Source organism: Haemaphysalis longicornis, unplaced genomic scaffold (genome assembly GCF_048455015.1).
Source record: "Haemaphysalis longicornis isolate Haplotype H1 unplaced genomic scaffold, Haemaphysalis longicornis Haplotype H1 scaffold_11, whole genome shotgun sequence".
Lineage (NCBI taxonomy): Eukaryota > Metazoa > Arthropoda > Arachnida > Ixodida > Ixodidae > Haemaphysalis > Haemaphysalis longicornis.
Window position 1 is genome coordinate 128,351,126 of NW_027526214.1, and position 23,090 is coordinate 128,374,215.

The 23,090-nt window shown below is 46.1% G+C and overlaps 2 protein-coding genes across 2 annotated transcripts; one reads left to right on the forward strand and one right to left on the reverse strand.

Annotated features, from left to right (window-relative positions):
• Positions 1–861: 861 nt before the first annotated feature.
• Positions 862–3,227, reverse strand: LOC144160923 (uncharacterized). Its single transcript, XM_077692011.1, has one exon. The coding sequence runs from the start codon at positions 2,696–2,698 to the stop codon at positions 980–982; it is 1,719 nt and encodes a 572-aa protein (XP_077548137.1). The 5' UTR covers positions 2,699–3,227; the 3' UTR covers positions 862–979.
• A 181-nt stretch (positions 3,228–3,408) lies between these two features.
• On the forward strand, positions 3,409–21,488 carry LOC144160924 (uncharacterized). Its single transcript, XM_077692012.1, has 6 exons — positions 3,409–6,037; positions 8,017–9,469; positions 13,326–13,379; positions 15,612–15,665; positions 18,315–18,386; positions 21,279–21,488. Exons 2-6 carry the CDS (start codon positions 9,373–9,375, stop codon positions 21,389–21,391), a joined length of 390 nt encoding a protein of 129 aa, XP_077548138.1. The 5' UTR covers positions 3,409–6,037; positions 8,017–9,372; the 3' UTR covers positions 21,392–21,488.
• Positions 21,489–23,090: the final 1,602 nt, after the last annotated feature.

Consider the following 23,090-nt stretch of genomic DNA (forward strand, 5'->3'; position numbering starts at 1 on the left):
AACATCGTTTTACGTGACCATATTTGTCGAGTATACCCCATGTTTCACATATTGAGTACTTTCTACCGTAACAAAAACAAGCCAGGTGCAAATACAGCAAAAAACAAAACAAAGCCAGGCAAATGTCTGTTACAGTATGGTGGTGCCATGTAAGAGGATTGACGGTAAACAAGGCTTTGTAGTCCTCTGACAACCTAGTGCCACATTCGGATATGCTTGAAGACCTGTTTTTGTGACATCATCGCAGACGACCTCAAGAAACCCATGATTTGGTGGGAGAATCAAAATTTTAACATACATTGATTAATTCTTAGTGACTAAAGCATCGTTTGCTGCCAGAAAAGTGCTGGGGGAACTATAAACACCAAATCTTTCGAATAAAACAAACTTGTACTTGGTCACAGACATCATGCACAGCAGTCACAAGAAATTACTCACAAAAGTCTTGAAAAGTCAAACATACAAAAACTTTTTTAACACCCGCACTGTAAAACTGGGCCGGTATTGGTGTAACATTCGGCTCACATCACACCAACAGTACAAGTTTATAGCAAGGCAAACATAATGCTGGTGGGCACGTTGTAGTGACACAGGTATTTTCCAAAAGAAGTAGACGTTATGTGTAGCAGTGTCTTTTGCGTTGCTCACTGGTCTTATGAATGCAGGATGGGCAAACAAGCATACGCGCCATTGCTTGGGTACAAGAAACACTTGGCCTTGACGTCCTCAAGCCGGAAAACGTAATGACGGGAAGAGAGGTTGTCCACCATCATTACATCGAGCAAGGTGGACCTGCAGGGGTGCGTGTAGAGATCCCCCACAGTGCGGAAAAGTCTCGCAACAATGCTTACTTCTCCGTCGCAGCTCAAGATGTTGCTTATGACGCCTACTTGGTTGTTTTTCAAAAGAATGCAGTTGTTCCCTTCACTTACTTTCAAGATTCGCCCAAGGCAAACAACCTCATTGAACTGCCTGGCGTTTACAAAAGCTGATGGAATGGGGCCATTTTATGTTCCCGACTGACGACTCCATCAGCGTCTTCTGGTTCCCATTTCGAGCTGGCCACTTTTTCCTTCAGCCGTGTATAGATCTGAGCCAAAGGCTTGTACCCTGAGCGGACTTTCCTTTTGAGGCATCCCAGATAGTTTTCAAACGGAAAGCATGAAAAAGAATCCAGTGGTCCGAAGGTTCGCACCTCCTGTGCCAAGTGAATTAGTCCGTGTACGTTATACACATAGACAGTATTCCCATACAGAGTATTTGCCCCTGCATGCGCAACAAAGTACGTCAAGAGTTCTTCGGCGTAATTCACCAACTCTGGTGAGCAATCTTTTGAGCACAGGATACGGATAGCAACATGTAGCGTCATGAAGTGCTGGTAGGGTGCTTCCTTCAAAATTCCTTTCAGCACTACAGGGCAGACGTAAAGGAGGAACTGCCTTGCTTCTGTCGCTTTCCATCTTTCACGGTCGCTCAAACCTCGAAGCTTCCTGCTAAAGTCACAGGGGGTACATTGGCGCACCAGAGCAATTCTGGCATTTATGGCTTTCAAATGTTCGGCTGAGCACCGCACTGAGAACGGACCGTGAGCCCAGTATTTTGTGAACTTTCTCACAACACCAAGCAGGACGAGATGCATATAATCAATGGGAAACTGTGTCACCATCCCGATTCCAAGCCGACAAAAGGGAGATGTTCCTGTGTGATGCTCTTCCTGACACTGAGCTGCAAATGAAGCATCAGTTCTAAGAGCAGCTTTTGTGTCCGGGAAAGTCATCCGTCCTGAATGAAAACCTAGCTGAGTACACTTGTCGCACCCGTAGTACGCCTGGTGGCCTTTCGAGCTCTTTGAGAAAGTTCTTGCGGGGTAGTCACACACCACGGCTCGTACGGCGACATGCCACTTCTTCCCAAGGCATTCAATGCCTTCCTTCTGGGTATTACACAGTTCCTGAATGAACTCCTCAACACATTCATCAATGATAGTGGGCTTCTTCGCAAAGCTGAAAATGCCGACTGGGAATGGGCCACGGTCGTTTGTTTCCGACACCATTACCAGTATTGGCCACACCTGATAGGCCGTGTTGTTAAAAAGAGGCAAGCCGTCGAGATTTATCGTCAGGTGGAGAGTTTCTGTATCAGGTATGCGCAGCCCTGACGATAGGCACTTCTCCAGTCCAGGCTTCAGTCCAAAATGCACATACTCGGCATGAGACAGCTGCCGAATTGGGCATCCTCTCGGCGTCGCGAGGAGCGTTCTGGCGTCTTTGGGCAGATCCGGCACTTGCTTCTGAAGGATTGGAAGCAAATCGTTGAGGGCGGCGTGTGTAATGTTGTGCTTTCCTGCCCAATCGCAAATCTGGCCAGCGAAGCTGCAGCTATCGCTGTCATCAGAAACATCACTGTCGCTTTGATCAGAGCTTTCGTCCTCAGATGGTAACTCCTCATCAGTGTCGGGTAGATCCTCAGTGCATGGAAACTCACTGTAATGGTCGCACAAAACGGGTTCCGGCAATTGACAGTCGGCAGCAGACGGCCCAGGTTGCGGTGAACCTTGGTCATTGTTGCTTGCATGCGTGACGACTGATCTGTACACTAAAGGGGACGCTTGAATTCTATTCAGTTGAGTCTTGGCGTATGCTTTTGCGCGACGCAACTCCCGGCGTCTTTGGTTCCTAATGTCAGCAGCTCGCAGCATTATGGTGGTCAACACAATCACTGGCTTCGAGAGATGAAGCGCAGCTGGAGTTCAGAGTTTGACCTAATTAAAGAACATTCCGACAAACCGGTTTGGTTGTATGCTGCTCCTATGTTATCCACCATGAAGAAAAGAATACTCAGGATTACTGTGACAGCGTACCAGAGTGCTTCTCATGGAGGATCCATGGCGCTTCTCTCCATGGTGCTTCTCATTGTCATTACGTACGGATGTGGATGCGCCTTGGTTTGGATTGGATAGGGCCAATACGGCTGCCTGCCAGCGCCGCTTCCCGTGCTACATCGTCTGCTTCTCTTCGATTTGGCCTGCACCACACCGTGGCCTGCACTTTCTGCATTTTCCGCATGACCACTACGGCGGGGCTATTTTCCTTTCCACTTTCTGGGGTATTTATGTTAAGGTATTTTTGTTTCCAGCGCTTGGGGCTGGTAGCCACCGGCACTCGGACTACTCGGGGTGAAGGGGACCTTCTTTTTAATCCCCGGGCCGTGACTCGAGTGTCTACGACGTGTCGAGAGTGGTCGACTAGCGTTGAACCCGAGGTGGAGGGGAAGAAAGTGGAAGGAATTGGAAGAAAGTGGAGGGAAAATCCCCGCCGGTAGCGTAGTGGTCATCGCACCAAACACGTATTCTGGAGGTCGTGGGTTCGGATCCCACCCGCGGGCATTTTTTTCACCACTTTCCTTCTGTCTTTCCGAATTCTTTATCTGTTTCAATGACCTACCACATTCTCCCCTTTGCTTTCCGAAAGTTTCTTGACTGCCATCCCTTATTTCTGGGATTGATAATCGAAGAGGCCCATCTGTACGTGGAGGTCCCATTATCGAGGCATATATGACTTAATATATGCTGCCAGACCGCCATTCTTGGCACTAGCCTCGGGCGAAATAAAAAGAAAAAAACGGACGCCCCTAAGCTTGGTGCTTGAGGAGCGAGCAGCTGCCTCCTAGGGCTGCACGTTTTTATTTCCTCTATTCGCGTAGTTCTCAGTGAGTCGTATACGTATGTTCACACAAAAAGGCTTTCAAAGGAAAGGGGCAAAAATGTTTGAGGCTGACCACGTTCCGAGCACTTAATTTCCAGTGAGGGAGCAATGCAAATGAAAAAAGTGAAGAGGAAGAGGAGGAGGATAAACTTTATTAACAGCACCGTAATGTGGTGTGGGGCCCTCAGACCAGGACTCCATTGAAGATCCCTGCCGCCACGGCCCTTTCCACCAGCCGAAGCTGGGAATCGAGACCGGAGCTGGACAGCTCCTTCTCCCACTGCTCACGGGAAGGGTGCGCTATTCTTGGAAGTTCGCACTTTGCGGAACACTCCCATACCATATGGTACAGGGTGCCGGGGGCAGCGCAAAATTTGCACAGCGGGAAGTACTGCGTGGGATGGAGTAAGTGGAGTTTTGACGGATGAGGAAACGTATTTGTTTGGGGGAGCCGGAGGCAGTGCTCCTGCCCTGTGGTTAGAGATTCATGACCGGGGGGATAGATCGTTCCGTTCTTTGGCACTTATAGTACCCCGTTATGTCTTGATATGTGACCAAAGGACACGCAGTCTCTAACCTACACCCTCGTGTCGCCTGGAGGGATAGATCTCGGGCGATGGGCGGTCGTGTTGCCCTGGCTGTTGAGTGGGCTGGCGTCCAAACAATCTTCACTTTTCTTTCTGGTGGCTTTTGCAGAAGGATGTCCAGAGCCGTCTTGGAAATTCTTCCACGAAGGAAGTTAAGAGAAACGGGCGCTGATCGGCCACAGCAGATTAGTCACGCTAGCGCCACTAAATAAAGGCTTTAGCGTCACTAAATAAAGCGTAGCTTATTTAGCACGTGTGTCACTAAATAAAGCGTAGCTTAAATAAAGGGTAGCTTATTTAGTGACGCTAATCACGTGAGCGTGCGCTTGCTACCATGACATTCATGTGAAAGGCCCTGGTGACAGGAGGGTGCGGGAAGGACTACAGGAATAGGATATTTCGAGCACGGTGTCCTCGAAAGCCAAATATTCTTGTGGGCGCACCTTACTGCCAGTTTAGGTTCGCTGCGGCGGTCGCTGGGAGGACCGGTACTTGAAAAAGGTCCATTTTTCTCGGCGGCCGCGAAGAGGCAACAAAGCAGTGCTAGGCGAGGTGGCGCTGGCTATTACTCCAATCCAAGAAGACTTCATCATCATCATCAGTAAGTATTTACTGCATCTAATGCCTAGTGTGTCTCGCACGCTCACGCAATAGCCTCCTTCTCACCGTAGTCCTTGCGCGCGTCTTGTTCAACCGAGCTCTGGCTATCCGCAAACACGTGTGCTTAGGACGACGTTTTTTTTTGTTGGTGGTTGACCATTACCTGCTCAACTAGTCATCGTCTTGCCGATATGACTAAACCGTAAGTAAAAGAGCTTCTGTTGCTCTTTTGGTTGATGCATGCAGCATGGTGCTAGCGGTGACAAAGAGGGCCGACAAAGAGTGGGTAACTGTGTCTGGGACATTTGAAACATTCCAATGCAGCACTTAACTCGCTACTCATTTCAAGCGCAGTCTTTTTGGCACACAGACACTTCGGTGCGCCGTAAGTAGGCCTTTCTGTTTCTCTCCTTTTCGGCCCACTCTCCGAACAAAAGCGAGACAGCTATCCCGAAAGATTTATTGTTACTTTACTGAAAGATGTTACTGAAAGATTTATTGTTACAGCGATACCAAGGTATCGCTGCAAATTGTCGGATCTTTCATGCGAACAAGAACTTGCCTGTAGGTTGTTGTACAGCGATAAAGTAGCATTCAGAGAAAGACCAGATACGCGTGTGCGCGCGCTCGAATGAGGTACCGCAGACAGAGTTTGTATTGCGCCAGATCAGCCGTCATTAGATGCGCCTCGCCTAATGGCAAGTCAGGACGCGATTGTGCTTTCCGATTGACCTCGCCCAATGGCAAGTCAGGACGCGATCGTGTTTTCCGATTTTCCCATTAATGGCTCAGTTTGTGTTCTGTGTTCTTCACAATTACAAGTAATGATTGACGCCACGTTACCCACGAATGGTCCTATTCCAACCATGGGCGAAGGAACTCCAATTTTAACCTAACCTTACCAAATTTTATACACCTGCACACTGATTTCGTTATTTCAATTCAACAGGTTCCACGTAGTCGAGTTCCTAGACGACTGGTCAACATATGTAGTGCCAGAATGGTGGCTGGACCGCTCTGCACACGGAACATTTGTGTTTTGGCCACCAATGAAGACACACAAGCAGGTGCTGCAAGCGGTGGAGCGGAAGCTGCCTGCTAGCCTTGATTGGTCAAGGCACCCAGCAAGAATCCTGCATTCTTACAGTAAGCACCTTTTTTACTTGTGTTGACAGAAAGAGGCATTTGCACGGGACATGTTGAGAGGTCGTTGCTTCCAATTCGTGATTGAGATACACTTAACTTGGCTCTCACAAAACAGTGTTACAAACAAGCACAATGTTTGCAAACCTTGTTTGGGTTCTATAATCGGAGCACCACCTCCATTCCATACCACGAAATTAAGTAGCATGAAACAATTTTGGGGGGACTCTTGCAGATTTCCCGCACAAAAAAAATTGTTTCAGACTTTCTACATGGTAATTTGTGTTAGCTTGCATAAAGGGATGTTGAAATTAGCTTCATCATTAAAGGGATCTCGAAATTAGTTTCTTAAAAACCCACTTGTGGCTGCATTGCATACCTTTATCCAGGTTATCCATAATGGCATGGGTAGGCTGAAGTCTGGGCCCTTGGTTTATTTGAAATTAGTGGCATATTAGAAAACGCTATGCTGAATTTGCTGTTGCCATTCCGAAATCCTGCAGTAACACCTCACTGGTTTGCAGTGGGTTTTCATGCAACTGGAGCCCTCACACAATTGCTGTTACTTACTTCAAATTTAATGTAGACTCCCTGTGGACTGTTTATACAGGTTAAAGATTGTAGAAAAGCAATAAATTTAAAGGAGTACTGACACAAAATTTCAAAGCTGAGATAACTATGCAAAAAGCTTCTTTTGTATAAGGCGATATCTCCCAGAAAGTTTCAACAGTAACTGTTCAGGATAACATATTTTAAATTCGTTTTAATCTTTGCTTGCATACCCGCCGCGGTGGCTCAGTGGCTAAGGCGTTGCGCTGCTGAGCACGAGGTCGCGGGTTCGATTCCCGGCCGCGGCGGCCACTTTTCTGATGGAGGCGAAAAGCAAAAACGCCCGTGTGTACGAGATTTCGGCGCACGTTAAAGATCCCCAGGTGGTCAAAATTAATCTGGAGCCCTCCACTACGGCGCGCCTCATCGCCTGCGTTGCGTCGGCGCATTAAACCCTACAATCAATCAATCAATCAATCAATCTTTGCTTGCATGAGAAAGCTCACACTTGGGGCAGCATGGCGCAATCTTCTCCTGGCCCCAAACTGCCGAGGTCAGGGCTCCCATGATGTGGCCGACGTGCTGGCTGCGGTTAATGCACACTGGTAAGCTGTGTGTATCGCGTCACTGTTTTGGGACTGACGTCATGCTGCAGGGGTGTGTGAAGGTAATGGAGACCACAGTAGGTCTGGGCTCGCATGCGCTTCCAGGCTGTCATGGGTGCGACAAGAACAGCGACTTCAGGAGTGCCTCCTTGTAATGGCAACCGCCTTGGTGTTATTTTTGTCGAAACTGAAACTGACCCGAATAAACGAGGCTGTAAATAATTATTTACGCAGCGTTATACTGCCTAAAGTACCATTCTATCATTACTGGGCTGGTACGCACCCATAGCAGCGAGAAAAACAACACGAAAATTTCGTGTCAGTACTCCTTTAAGCCTGTGAACTGATTAGTGTCATTATGTCTGACATCAGTGAATCAGCAGGAAGGATAGTGCAAGAAACAGCTCCATCAAATAACTCGAAGCCTTTAATTGCGCCGCTTTAAAAAGGCACTGAAGTGATTTGTAGGAATTGGGTGACTGCTTTTGTGGATTTAAGTAAAGTTCACAGCCACTTTTCTGATGGGTGCGAAAAGTGAAAACGCCCGTGTGTTCGCGATTTTGCTGCACGTAAAATATCCCAGGTGATCAAAATTAACCCAGAGCGCTTGACTACAACGCGCCTCATTGCCCGTGAAGCTTCGACACGTTCAACCTCATAATCAATCAGTCAGATTATATTCTTCATTAGGGCCCAAATGAGTGATAAAGAAAACGTTTTATTTGAGCCAATAACTGACTCTCAGATCTGAGCAAGTTTCACAAGTTCACTTCAGTATTTTTTTTAGTAACTATAAATAATTACGTGGTCCTTTCTTGTTTCATACAGCGACACTTCAGCAGGCGTTGGACAATGTACGCAACGCTGAGGTGACTTCAAACCTGGATTCGGACGATCCGCAGACCCCGCCTCAGAAGCGCATAAGAATGAGGGGGTCACGTGAAGGCAGGCCCCTAGGAGCTCTACAAGGAAATGTTCCTTCTGGTGTGTATAGTCATAGTTGTGTATATTGCTTTTTGATTACTGTTTGTGTTCCTTCTGTAAAGCGAAAACTTCCTTTGTGGTATTGATGGCATTTTTTTTATTCGAGCGAAAATCTCCAATAAATTATGTAAACACGGCATGCGTGTGCTTGAACGAACGGTGCTTGATAATACAATGCACGCATCTATCATGAAGAAGGAGCACAGTAGTGCATACTTTTAGCTCTTAAACTATGTATTGATATTCTTTGAGGTTGTTCATAGATGCTTTTACTTAGTGCATGAAAAATCGTCGAGTGGGCTTGTTCTTCGCTTGCAATTTTAGTCTTTGAAAGTTTGAGGATCAATTGGACGCACTTTCAGCTCAGGTTTGGTGCACTTTTAAGCTTTCGTGCTTGTCTCAACATCTTTAGGAGAGGGCAGTAAAATTAATCATTCTGACCGTTATTCACCAGGTCTATAGTAGCGGTGGTTTGTATGGACGGACGGGTTAGGAGAAAAGGCAGTGGTCCCTAAAATGCTGTTGTAGAAGGGGCAGGAAACGTCTCTGCATACTATTGCAGCAGGCATATCTCCATTTGCAAATCGTATTATTTGTTCAAATTAAAATGTGACACTTGCCAGTGCCAGCACGAGTGTCAGGGTTATGTTTGTATAGTGGAATCCTGGGGGGGCTCCCTTAGAGCATCTGTTGGCACTAAACTTCATTACAACAATAAGGAGATATCACTGAAATTAATTCTACTGATATGCATTTGATTAATCATTGGTTTGAATAATGTCCTGGAACCATAAGGAATTTGATTGTATGATGTACACAGGTGCTAAAGAAACATCCCATTTCTGGCGTCTCTTCCTTAATTTACCATATATGAAGATAGGCCGTATTTCATAACCATCCTTTTTTATTTTCTTAGGTGCTGAATAGCATTTGTCTTTTGATGAGATTAAACACGCTTGGCAATGTTCATGGTAGATAGCATGGGGAAGTTTGCAGCATGCTGAATCGTCTTGTTCTTTTGTACGTCCTCTGTGCAACAATTTCATTGTCTTGCTTCAGGTCCCATGCTACCAGTGTTCCCTAGAACATGTAAGTTGGATGCTTGTTCAACTTATTAAGCTTAAAATCATGCTCTACTCTTTTTACCACTAGTGAGAATGTGAGACAAAAAGACAAAAATATTTGAATACTTCAGTTGGTATGTTTTGTTGGAACTGGTCATTTTTAGGTGCCAGCAGCACCGACGAGGAGGAGCTGTCGTTTCACACCCTGCAAGTGCCACACAGGATTCGAAATGGTAAGGGATAGGCAGTCGGTGTTCTTTTGTAGCATTTTGCTGGCTTTGTGGTTATCATTTTTTTGGTATCGAAAGCATCTCCAGAAATTCAAGGTCTTTATTTAGGAGCTGTAGGAATAACTGCGTGATGCCAAGTGTATGCCTCTGTTTTCATTTAAAACAATGTTGCAGTATTCCCCTTTGCACCTGCATTACGTTGTAGTCTGCGATGTTTTCTCCTCTCTATTGTCTTGTGTAGCAAAGGTGCCATTTAAGCACTATCAAGCTGCGTTAGCATGTGAGCTGTACTCATGGAGAAGTAAAAATGCCAAAGCTATAAATGTCCCAATAAGTAAGTAAAGATGCGGCATCTGACATCAGTGTAACTTAAATATGGTTTGATAAAATGTTTGACAGTGTAAACAGTAAAGAAGAAAAAGCAGATTACATAGTTGGGTTCAAACCTGGATCCTGGTGAATGAGAGTCCAACATGCATCCTTTGCACTATTCTTAAGCTTTTGCCTTAGTAAACAAAAAAATTGGCTCCAATCCACGCTGTGAAGGTGATTGGAAAGCAAACGTTTAAACGAAACCCATAACAATTGCCCATGCAACATCACTTGAATTCACACGTGGCTCCACAAAGAGTGAAACCAGATATTCTGCAAGCCGTTACCTGCAGTTCGCGGGGGCGACGTCCTGAAAGCAGCAGCAGTGTCAGCCACGGCCAGGCTAGAGCGGCGGCTGCCGCCGCTGTAGCCCGGCCGTGCATCCGCAGAAAGAAAACGGAGAGAAGCGTCTTTCGGAGGGTGGGGTGAGACAGCGGAGCCTAGCCATCCTGATGTGCTAGCTCGGGGCCATACCACTGCGAGACACAAGGGCTGACACCGAAACAGTTCGGCATGTGAACTTCGTTGTTCCTATTTATACTGATTTAAACTAGTTAGTTAGTTTGAGAACTGCGAGAAAGCTGAGGGAACCTATATAATCGCTGTTTATGAGAACCTTTCACCTTCTGTAATACCTGTTAAAATGTAACTGAATTGGTATGCGCCAATTTAGAAAACGGAGTCCCATTCGTGGCAAGCAGTGCGCAGAAGGTAGCGTTTCTTTAGTGGCCAGATGTCTGTATGTGGTCTATACATTTTGCTTTCCTGCCCTGCAAATCAATCCTTAACATATCTGCCGGATGACCACTTAATTCCTTTGGGTCTGGGTTACCCAGGAGGTGCTGTCGAACAGGTTAATCAAGCTGTGCAAAGGAAGCATGCACTGGACGCGAAGCTGCGCTATAACAGGCCCAAAACATCTGTCGCTAAAGCAGACGACAAAGCCGTCCCGCTGACACCTCTGCTGGTGTGAGCAGGCACTTGCATGTGGGGAACGCTGGGTAACCATTCGCTGCGCCATCTACACTGCTCTGTGAGTGAAAACCACCCTCCCCCTCCCCAGCCGTGTTTGGAGTTTCTTGTCGCGCACACCACGAAGGAACCGTTGGCTGGTAGAGGTAGAAAGCTTTGCTTTAAAAGTGGACCTGGTGAATGGATTGTGGCTTTCAATTTGAAATCCTATGTTAGACAAAATTTGAGCATTGTAATTTGAGAAGTGCGAAACATGTACACCAGTTGCGAATATATGAGGAGAATGCACTGGCCCCTCTACCACACGATGGCGCAACCTGTGTGGTGTCACTGACTCCCATTTCTATGTAGCGCAGACACCATGTTTCCCAATTCGAAATGTGGTTTGCAGCAGAGTGTTGGCAAGTTTGTTTGTGTGGTTGTTTTTGCCGCATGATTCATGGCTTTTCAAATGCCTTATTGTAGGGAGTGGCTGACAATATTTTCACTTTGGAATTGTTTACCGCATTATTTATGCTTCCCACAACGGACTTGAAACAGGCTGCATGACGAAAGCTTCACGTCTGTCAGGTTCTTTGTGCTTCCAAAGCAAAGTCTGGGGCAGTGCTCGAAGGCTGTCTGGTCTGGCTTCATGCTGCGAAATTGCCACAGTATCCATAATGAGGCTTACCGGTGCCGATTCTGCGGCAGGTGAGGATGACGGGGTGGTGCAGGTTTCATCTCACATCTTGTCACTAGCTCGAGGCCTTACGTAGTGCTTGAAAATTTCACAATTCAGGCCAGCCGGCCTACTTTTAAACCACACGGGGCACCCACCCTCAACCCTGGGTACCTCGAGGGCTTTGGTGTGAATGCTAAACAAGGCCATTCGTTAGGTAATTGTGGGCATACAATGACTTCTTTGCCTTCGACTGTTCCCTACTGCCCAAGTGTGTTCCACAGCCTTGTGTTTGTAACTTCTAGTTCGTCTACAAAAAAAAACACGTTAAACCCGCTGGTGGAAACTTCGTTGCCCCAAATTAGAAGGCTGTCACCCATGCACCAAATTTAAACTTGTACATACGCCATCATCGTTTCCACTGATACTTCTGGCATAATCACTCAGCAGCTTCATTGGGTGCTCAGGTTGACGACACTCACCAGGGCACTTCATGGCCCCACACTCCACTAAAAAGTGCATAGCAGCCCTGGGTGGCACAACTCTGGTACCTCGTGTCATGCGCCATCACCCCATAAATCTCGCCACAGACCTGGGTGCTTAAATTTGCATAACTCCAGCCACAGTTGTTTGAAGCCACATGATGAATGAAGAACAGCAGCTCACAGGAGTGACACTGTGCTAGTATGCTGTGATGTGCGTTATCTGTGCCACTGTCCGTGTGCCTGTGTGCAAGTATCATATGAAGTCAGTGCTGCCGCACAGGTACCTCCAGCAGATGGGACAGTGGTCAGTGAATTCTCCCTATAGGGCGTACTAGGGCAAAGAATAACGAAATGAAAAAGAAAACAATATCCTCCATGTGTTTGCGTGTTAATTTTAAAAAGAGGGGGAACCTTGGTTTTCTTTCCTAAGTGAGGCAAACACCAAAAAGCCGCCCGCATCTTCCCACGGGGGGAACTCGAGTAAATGCGTCGCATCTACTCGAGTCAAGAAAAGCGTGACGTCAAGTGAAAGCCAACAAAGACGCCCTTGACTGAATTCCGAACGCGCGCTCCGCCGCTTATATACGTTGAGGGGACTGCGTAAGCCGGTCCCAGTCGACGACGTTGGCGTACTTGTAAAGCGGCGTGGACTCAAGGTATTCGAGCCAAGCGCGGATGTTGCTTCGCCGGAGAACGGCACACCGGTTATATGCGCAGCGCTCCCGAAGGAGAGGAAACCGCGGAAGAGAGAGTACTGCACATGCGCCGGCTCCAGCGCGTCTGCCGCGGCTATGACGCAACGTGCCGCGGCTATGACGCAACACAATCCACTTTAATCCAATCCAATCCAAATCCAAGCCAATCCAATCGAATCCAATCCAATGCCCCTAGCGAGAGAGTGTTCGAATTCAATCCAATGCCCCTCGCGAGAGAGTGTTCGCTATCGCCTCGACTCGACGCGCATGCGCAGTGTGCGTGCGGACTACGGACGCCAACGCGGGTGACATCGTGAGTTACTGAAATGCTCTGCGTTTAAAATGTGGTGTTCAGTATTTTCGCATTAAAAATTTAAAAGGTGGCCTAAATAATTCAAGCCCTCTAATAAGGGTCTAGTTTTGGCTTGTAAAACACCACCAAATAAAACTATTCAGACATTCTTGAGGAAGAGCATTACTGGGATGCTACTCGTCAAACCCAGTGCACTGAAGATTCGTCATGTTGTGTTCAATGGGCAATTTCGTGTTAGCTTTAGTAAAGTTACATCACTTAATATTGTGCTGTTCTGGCCATTTAGCACATTCTGGAAGTTTGAGCGGAGATGGCCTGTTGACTTTTCTGAATGTTTGTAATTGTGTTTTATTTCGTTGCACAGCACAGCCCCCTGCAGCCATGCCAGCTGCCCCATTGGACACCGCCTTTGCAAATAGTGAGCTGAACTCTTCACACAACATATTTTGATTTACTGCTTTCACTAGTACAATGTGTAGTTTTGGCACGTGAAACCTGCCGTGGTGGCTCAGGGGCTGTGATGTTGTGTTGTGTAGCTGGGCCCAAGCACGCTGGTTCGATTCCCAGCTGTGGTGGCCCCCTCTCTGATAAAGGCGAAAAGCAGAAACGCCCAGGTGTTGACATTACGGTGCACGTTACAAGACCGTCAGGTGGTGAAAATAATCTGGAGCCCTTCACTACAAGTGCGCCTCGTAGCCCAGGTGTAGGCTTCAGCCTGTTGACCGCTACAGTCAATCAGCTTCCACATGCAGGAGTGAGACAGCTGTGCATATTGCACAGTTTTGATACAAATTGGTTTTCCTGCACCGCACTGCTCCAAAAGCTTGAAAATTGCACAAATTTCGCCAGACTGCTCCGAAACATTCTAAGAGCCGAGGCTTTTAACTCTTCTTCAGTTTCAGTGGAGAAAAATGCTTAAGGACTACATAATTTTCCCAAAATGGTGCTGTTTGTAGAGGTTTCATTCATTGATCATTCATGAGCACGAGGTCGCGGGTTCGATTCCCGGCCGCGGCGGCCGCTTTTCTGATGGAGGCGAAAAGCAAAAATGCCCGTGTGTACGAGATTTCGGCGCACGTTAAAGATCCCCAGGTGGTCAAACTTAATCCGGAGCCCTCCACTACGGCACGCCTCATCGCCTGCGTTGCGTCGGCGCGTTAAACCCCACAATCAATCAAATCAATCATTGATCATTCAATACAAAAACCCACATTGTCCCCGAGATAGTTCTTTTGAAAGTCACAATGTTGGTTTGCACATGTTAAATTCTGTGCATTTTCAGTTTTCCCATCGAAAACATTGCAAAGTCCTGTAGAAAAAATCTGTACTGTACAGAGGCGACAAACTACTTGTGCAAGTAGATGAAAAAAGGGCAATTTTTGGAGTGCCTTATCTCCGGAACAACGTTAGTGGGCGCCGCCATGTTTGTGTGGTGAAGATTCGAAAATGTGGCCACCTGGTAAAGCAGTTGCTCATGGTTCAGGCAGAGTGCTGTTTGCCGATTTCTACTGTGGTTGTGGTTATGGGGGTGGCTGGGTCTACATTCAGTCGTCCGATCTGTTGCAGAAAGCTGCGTGACTCGAAAGACGGAGTTCCTCTAAAACAATGTGATGCCTGCGAATTCGCCGTGTTTCAGCCTTCGGCCTTGAGTGTGAGGCGCAGTGCGTGCTTGAAGTGAAATTTCAGACTCATTGCGGTGTTATAAAACGCTCAGTTATTTCTGCCTTGCGAGTGGCGGGAATGGGACGCTCGGCAATGCAGAAGTAGCGGTGCAGGCTACATCGCCACAAAATGCTCAAGTAGTGTCCGATTGCACGACGGGCTATTATTGCAAGCTAGTGATATTGCAATGGCTCATCTATCTGAAGTTAAATTTAATGCCGAAAGGGAGGTAGCTAGACATACCATCGTTACTGAAATTATGAACGTAGTGAACGTGCAGTGTGGGAATTGAAATGGGAGGGCTGGGGAGGGGGGGTTGCGCCGACTGTCACGTCGCTTTGCACAAGCTTCGCCTTGGCTCTACACTTGTGCTTAAAGCCGAGTCTGGGATTACAAAAATAATAATTTCGGCATTCACATGATAATAATAATGCCTTACGATTGCTTAGTTTTTCAATTTGATATTTTCAATGGAGCTCCACGCCTAAGAATTTAAAAATGTTTTGTAGAAAGGTATTGCAGTTTGTACGTTGTGATACTCTGGTAGAAAAAACTGTATTGAAAGGCTGTTTCAGTGTTATGTACGTTCAAAACCGATTAAAAAGTGCACTTTTCTCCCCGAGTTGCCCAAAATTTGATTTTTTAGGGTCCTAAGGTGACATAATAAATGTCGTTCTTCTGCTCCAAATCATGGTTCTGCTTCAAAATTGAGATTTCGCTTCTCCAAAAACTGCTCCCAAATCTGATTCAGGTTTCTCACTCCTGCACACGTAAAACACCCAAGTAAAACTTTTTTGAGATTTTTGAGGACCTGCCAAACCTTCAAACAATGGATTCAAGATTCATCGCGTCGTGTTCAATGCGCAATAGCGAAGTCACGTCACTTAATATTGTGCTGTTCTAGCCATTTAGCACATTCTGCAAGTTTGAGCAGAGTTGGCCTGTTGACTTTTCTGAATGTTTGTAATTGTGTTTTATTTCGTTGCAGCCGTGGCCCCTGCAGCTAGGTCAGCTGTCCCATTGGATGCCACCTTTGCAAATAGTGAGCTGAACTCGTTACAGAACATATTTTGATTCACTGCTGTCACTAATACAATGTTTTGTTTCTTGGAAATTGTTTGACATGCTTCACATTGAATGCTACTTTGTTGTTAGTTACCCTAATCAATAGGAAAAGTGTACCTGCTAGAGCTCCTGAATTTCTTGTACAACGTACGAATTTGTGCTTGTATTACTCCTACAAATCTTGGCTGAAAGGGTACGAAATACAGTAGAATCTCGTTGATACGTGTGAAAAAAACGGGAGGGAGAAACGGAAAATCCAGGAAAACGTACTAGGTATCTGGTAAAAAACGTACTATGGGGAATTTTCAGTGTTCTCAATTGGAAGTGTAGTAATCAGAAAATTGTATGGACCGAGAACGTATAACGGGGTTCTACTGTATAATGACTTGCCAAAGGCATTTTTTGGTAGTGCTGAGAAAGTACCTTGCTGCCCGTACCTTGCACTGTAAAGCACAGAAGGTATACATGGTATAACGTTCTTGGCGATGTGTCTTCAATCCTCTGGAGTAAGCTATTTTCTAATACATCGATATTGTCCACCGTTTTATTTGGAGTGTAAAGCTGAATATAAAATTGCAAGCAAATTGCTTAAGGGGGGACACTCCTCTTAAAACTATTTCTTTTAATTTTTATGTAAACTCTGTGAAACTTGTCAGTCTTGCTGCTTTCCCCCCAATGATTTCAAATATGGCATTATTTTTTAGTTGGTCAATTAGGTCCTGAGATAATTAGAGGTAATTAACCAATTTTGGAGGAACAAATAGACAAAACTGTGTTGGTCAGAAAACTAAACTTCAGTGTTTGAAGTTGGCACTCAAAATGGCTCCTTGCCAGTGTTGCCACCAAGGTTTAATGAGCTATAAAATTAGTTCCAAGCGATGCATAAAAAAACTGATTGTCTTATTGCACTCACCAGTGTTCATAGTGCTGGAAAATGTAAAGATTACAGTTTTAATAACAACAGTTTTGCCTTTTGTTCCTCCAAAGATGGTTAATTACCTCTAATTATCTCGGGACCTAATTGACCAACAAGAAAATAATGCCATATTTAAAAACAGTGGAGGAAAAGCAGCAAGACTTACAAGTTTCAGAGAGTTTACTTAAAAATTAAAGAAGTTTTTTTAAGACCAGTGTCCCCCCTTAACCTCGTGCCTTCTAGTCTGGCAGCATTGTGCCCTCGGCTCTGTTAGGTACAGATATTACAGCAATACTCCTCATGTAAATAATGCACACACGTGAAAGGAGTCAGTAATACCAAAAAAGTATAGCTCAACATTTTTTTCAGTATGGCTAATGAAATCGCTCACAAAATATTTTCTGGAATGCTAGGTGTAACAATGGCAGCCTTAAAATCGCTGGCACAGGTTTGTCTCTTATACTGGGACATTCTGTGTAGCTTCACTTTTGCCGGTCTGTGCTTGGCACCCTGACCTCCGCAAGCATGTTGCTCTTGTGAGTCAGTGCTACTATGATGGTTGGCGGGGGGAGAAGCAGATGGACAGTTCACCTTTCACTGAAAGGGTAGCTTTGGAGTTTTGTTTTGTTTTTTGGCTGATAGTAAAAGCTCTGTGGGTGCAAGACTCCTGTCTGCACGCCTACTTCAATCACCCCGGGGGCATTTTTGAAAGCGGTTTCAAATTGAAGCTGAAACTGATGATCAAACAAATTGGCAAACTGTCATGATTGGCTTTGTTCAACTTTACAAAACGCAAGGATTACTGAAATTACTGATGAAATCACACGCTGGACAAGCAAGATTTTGCACAGAGCCTAAGCTGCAACCACACTATTCTGTTTTTGTAGTGGCACAAACATATGCTTGCCAGAGCAAAGTCTGCCACTTGGCTTGGTTAATGGTAGCTTCTAATATTTGTCCGGACGCTAGGTTTGAAATGCTTCTGCAAATTAAAAGCACAGCTGCCCTGCCACTGAAGAGCAATGTTATGAAGGGATGAGCTAAGCTAGTTGTGTGCATTGTGAGCGATTTCATTAGCCATACTGAAAAAAATGTTGAGCTATACTTTTTTGGTATTACTGACTCCTTTCACGTGTGTGCATTAGCTGCATTGATTCCGTTTCAATGCACACTTTTCTATGGTGACGTGGCTTGTAGCTGTACTTTTATTTTTTAAATATGGCCCTCTAGTAGACCCAGTGGTTTCGGCCCGTGACCATGTTTTTCCTTCTTGTTTTGCCCCCTTCATGTCTACAGTCGCATATAATGGGCAGGTTAGTTGCAATATCTTGCAGCGGTGCAGAATGACAGTATTCATCGGTGTAAAGTTGACTTAGACGTTTGCCAATTCGTTTCCAAGCAGACACCGAAGTGGAAGGTTTGTCAAGCAAGTTTATTGGACCAGTGTCTGACGCAGGCAAAGTGGGGTTGTGGTGCAAAAGTTTAGTGTGAACCATTGGTGTTTTATTAATCAACCTCAAAGATTGTAGCAAGATTCACTGCTACATAAGTGATCTTTAATCAACATTTTAAAAACTAAAGTGACCAATAAAGAGACAACCCCTCTCCCTTACCTCTGCTTATTACGAATTTCTTCTCGGATTGCCAGTTTTGGGCCTTGTTTTTGGTTTTGGTAGCCTTATATGATATCCTGCAATTTTTTACGTGCAGGGCAGTGGGACAGTCACCAACTGCAAGTGAGCTGTGGTGAGGAGGAGAGGACTGGGCTGCCAAGCTCAGCAGGTATGCCTAGGACCCTTTTCCACTATATAACATTGTGAACATGTGGCTTGTGCAATAGATGGGTTTGCACATGCATTGGGCAGAAAGTAATGTCTTGACTGAGGCAAAAATTTTCAAGCCATTTCATTTTAGAGGAAGCCATATGAATTTTATAAGAATGCAAGTGTGTGAAAAGTGCCTTTATAAAAGTTTTCAGCAATCTACTGTGACTCAAAAACCCAAGCAATTTGTTTACGGGATGCTAAAACTTTTATTTGTAGTCCAAGAAGGCGTCGAAACAATCCTATTTTCGCATTTGCCAGCAAGCATGACAACCTGCTGTTGTCGGTGGTGCCATCACTGCTATGCACTGATAGTGAAATAGAAAAAATGATGGTGGCAAATTCTGCCATGTATAAACTAACGTTTTAAACACTGTTGGTGTGATATGGAAATCATAAAAGGCATATTTACAGTAATCCCTTGTTATAATGAAGTCAGCGGGACGGCGAAAAATTTTGTTATAAGCGGTATTTCGATATAAGCGACCACTCGAGAAAAGCTAAAGCATTAGCTTAAATTGACCCACAGCTGCTAGGAATCAAAGCACAAGATATTCACTACAGCAAAACAAGGCAGTGAACTTTGGCTATTTCAAGGTGTTAACGGGCGCGAGCAACCTGCACTCCAATTTGGCCAAACATTGCATGACGCTGTGGTCCCCGCACTTAAAAGTGGCTGGAAGTGGCCACTATTATAGGGGGCGTGTGGGCGACACAGAACGCTACGACAGTTTCGCGCTGGAAAGCACCACGAACGCCGTGGCTCGAGTCTGAGATTGTGTTTGTTGAGCTAAAAAAGATTAACGGCTCATTGTGGGTGCACAGTGCAATCATGAAAACTGACCGGTTTTGCACTAGGGGCTTTGAATGATCACTGGGCAATTTTTTCCCGAGGTGTGCAGCTGTGAAGTTTGCAACACAAGAGTGTTTTGGCACCCGGTTGTCAACGACACTGCAAAATCTACGGTTCGAGTGTGTCGGTCTTCACGTCACGTCCACGCGACTGACCAATGTCTAGGAACAAAATTCAGTGGCCCTACCGTGCACTTGGACTGTCTCTATAAAGGCAGATGGGGCGAATCGAGCTTGACCGGCTCGAGAAGATCACCGGGGAAACACCAGCTTGCATTGACCCGCCATATTGACAGCCTGCCTCGCAGCTGGGTCGTTGCCGCTCGGCGGCGCCTCCACTCTCCACTTCACTCTAAGTGGGTCAAGCTCTTCGTGAGCTTCGAGTAATGCGGTCTGAAATACATGCATTTGGGCTGGGACCAGAGGAAATTTCGAATAAAGAGTTATTTCGAGTTAAGTGATTTCGCTATAAGGAGGGATTACTGTAATTCCAAAGAAAATGCTACTGCTGCCATTAATATAAGCTTTTACGGCTGTTCAAAGCTGATTTATATACAGTTGCAGCAAAGTCATTAGCTATATGCTGCTGGTCTGATTCAGCAGACCTGATTTGTCCAGAGAGCTGCAGAACAATGTTGTCCTGTTTGTAGCATCAACGCTATCGTAGGCTTATAGAAAATTCACTTTACAAAGCAGATAACTTATCTGCAGTAGTAAGGAAAGCCGAGCTAGTTCGTAAGGTTGAATTTTGCACAGCACTACCAAGGTGTTAACCAAGGTGCAGGGACATAGGACCTATGTCCCTGCACCTGTATTGTCCTTCCTGTGCCCCCTTGGTAGTGGTGTGCAAATTGCAACTGTTATCCACCCAGTTACCAGCTCCCTTCCCATGAGAAAGAGAACTGGGGCGGTATTCTCGAGTTTTGTCCCTTTTACGTCCCTTTCAAAAGTGTCCCTTTTGAGCGAGCCCTGAGTGGCTAAAAGCGAACACCTGGATGTGACGCCTTGCAAGCACGGCGAAGCTATGAGCCGTGGCTACTCGGAGCAGACGACTTTTCGTCGCGTTATTGTTGGTTCGCTCGTGGAACAATAAACACATAAAACATACTCTGATACGGTTTCAGTTCCTTAAAATGCATTTGCAAGAACAGTTACGGAATTTGAATCAAAGGCCCACTGCTTAACCGGAAGTACGTCGCGATGAAAGGGACGCAAAAGGGACATTTGCAAAAGGGACAGTTACGAGAATACTGCCCCTGGGCTAGTTGGTATTGGATTTCGGACAAACCACAGTGCTGTGGTTTGTCGTCTCTTTTCTTAGTGTTTGTGTGTGAGTGCGCTACCTTCAAGATGTTCAAAATTCTCGTGAGGGTTGTGACATACAGTGAAAGAGAACTTTTGTTCATGTGTGGCTGCAAAGCTATCACACAGAAGTGTTATGGGCACAATGTTTTATTAGAAATACTGGCAAGGAATTTCACGAGATGAGGATAGTACCATTGAGGTTAAAAAGAAGCTAGATGCGCATGGCAACTGCCCCTGCTTAAGTTCCACTGTTTTCTGAACATTCACTTCAGCCACCACAACTGACTGTGGTGGCTGTTTGTGAATTTGGGTATCGTCAAGAGTGCTGCCAAGCCACATTGAAGGTAGGCTACAACAGCAAGTTCGAAGCTTTGACATGTATGAAAATATTTATCACAAAACATGACTGTGAGAGGAGGAAGCGGAGGAGTGAACTTTATTTATGCGAGCCTTAGGTGCTGATGTCTCCGCACCCGCATGGTGGGGGGTTTTCTCTAGTCCAGGATACCCTGGCCTGGAACATGTAGTGCATTGTTCCTGTGCCCTAAGCATGTTAGGAATTTAAAGTACTTTTTTTTTTTTCGGACAAACAGGGTGCTCTTTAGGCTGGCAGTTGGAAGTGGGGCTTGGTATTGTGTTTGCGTCATGCAAAAATAAAGAGCCTGAACATATACTGCATCAAATTCTTTCACAGGTGGCACTGAAGACCGAAGGATTGCGAGCCTGCAGGTGCTGATGGAACAGCAGCAGGAGATGATGCGACAACAAGCCGGTAAGGAAGCGTGTCAAACACTTTTCCTTTTTTAGGTTGCCCAACCATGGTGTCATGAGAATCTTTGAGCAGAAACAGTAGTTTTTTGGAGGGCATTGTCAAAATGCTTTCGAAATTTTTGCATTTTTAAACGTCACTGCACGCCTGCAGACAAACTTTCCTGCATAGCTGCTGAGTAAAGTAAAATAGGCTCTGCATTGAGGTAGTTGGAGTGACATAATTGTGTAAGAGCGTTTAACAAAGCATGAATGGTGACAAAAAAATTCCCGCGCCTTCCCGCGAGGGGAACACGAGTAAATGCAGAGCATTGGGGGTCGTTAAAGTCGCGTTAGGGTGGGTAGTTTGGTCGTAGTTGCGTTGGTGTTGGTTTGGGGTAGAGAGAGGAGAGTAAAGTCGCGTTAGGGTGGAGCGAGCGTCAACCAAGGAAGGAAGAAGCAACGCAGTGACTGAAGCACGAGCGACCGCTAGCCACTTATATTTGCAGCCGGCGCAGTAGAGGGAGAGCAGGACGGGGGGGAGAGCGCGCATGCACAAGCAGCGCGCGCCCTTCTACGCCTAACCGCGCTGCTATCACGCACCTGTTACGTCGAGACCGCGACGGAGCGAACGGGCTGACTACGACGCATGCACGCGCCAGCTACTGTTGAGAGAGAGGAGGAAAAGAGGAGAGGCGCACCTGCTGCGGACGCGGAGCTGTTGACGCCGTCCGACGCAGGAAGAGGCGAGGCTAAGAAATGCTCTGCATTTAAAACACACCAAAGTGCAACTGTCAAATGAGATTACCGTCACGTGGAGTCATGTCACAATGACTTCACATTTAAAGGAGTGCTGTCACCAAAATTCGTTTTCGATAAACTTGTATGCTCCACTTCATTAAGGTGCCAGGATGCCTACCTGTGAATATCAGCGCCAAACGTTGCTTCAAACCAATTTACAATAGACAGTGTTGCCACAGTTTTATGAGGCATGGAAACAGCACGGCTCACTCCATTGTGGAAAACTTCCACTCTGTGTTGTATAAGCCTCTAGCCAGTCAAACTTGCAGCAGTTTGTCCCTTCCCTCTTGGTGAGCGACACACATATTAATCTCTAAAACGGCAAGCCCGCACAAAGCAAAAATGATACACAAAGTAAAAATTTTGCACGTCTTGGTTACATTGCTGAGTTTTGCAGCTCTGAGGGCCTGTGCTGTACTGTATTGCAGCTGTAGCATTTACTCTTTGTCTTTCAGAATTCTGGGACAGGGCCCTGCGGAACCAGGCGGACATCCTGGCCCAGCTGAAAGCCGTAAGGACCCAAGGGGCCACGGGTGTCCGCGTTCCTGTTCTTCCCGAAGACTGCCCTAGGCTGCCCGCTGAGGATGCCCTAGAGCTGAGGGCGCTCAACACGTACCTTGGAGACGTGGAGAAGCTTGAGAAGATGGTATTTGTGATTAATTTATTTCTGCCCTGCACTCATATTTGGCTCAGGTGTTTGGCCCAATATTTGGCCCAATATGTCACAGGCCGGGGAGTTTTGTCCTTTTCCCGCAACGCGGACGGGTCTAGTTCCGGTCTGGTGCCACAAAAAAGCAGGCATGGCGGCCTACTCGCAAGCAAGCGCACAGGCTGGTAGGGCGTTCTTGAAGCAGTAAACGTTTGTTGTCAAGTGGGCTTGTTGAAAGTGGAATATTTAGTTCGTCACTCAAACTTCGCGCGCACTCATAACAAAAGAAACACCAAAAGTATGCGGACA

Coding starts and splice junctions, on each gene's coding strand:
- LOC144160924 (XM_077692012.1), top strand. CDS start 9,373: ATGTTTTGTTGGAACTGGTCATTTTTAGGTGCCAGCAGCACCGACGAG. Junction 15,666..18,314: donor GGATGCCACCTTTGCAAATA/GTGAGCTGAACT, acceptor TTTTACGTGCAG/GGCAGTGGGACAGTCACCAA. Junction 18,387..21,278: donor TGGGCTGCCAAGCTCAGCAG/GTATGCCTAGGA, acceptor ATTCTTTCACAG/GTGGCACTGAAGACCGAAGG.
- LOC144160923 (XM_077692011.1), bottom strand. CDS start 2,698: ATGCTGCGAGCTGCTGACATTAGGAACCAAAGACGCCGGGAGTTGCGT.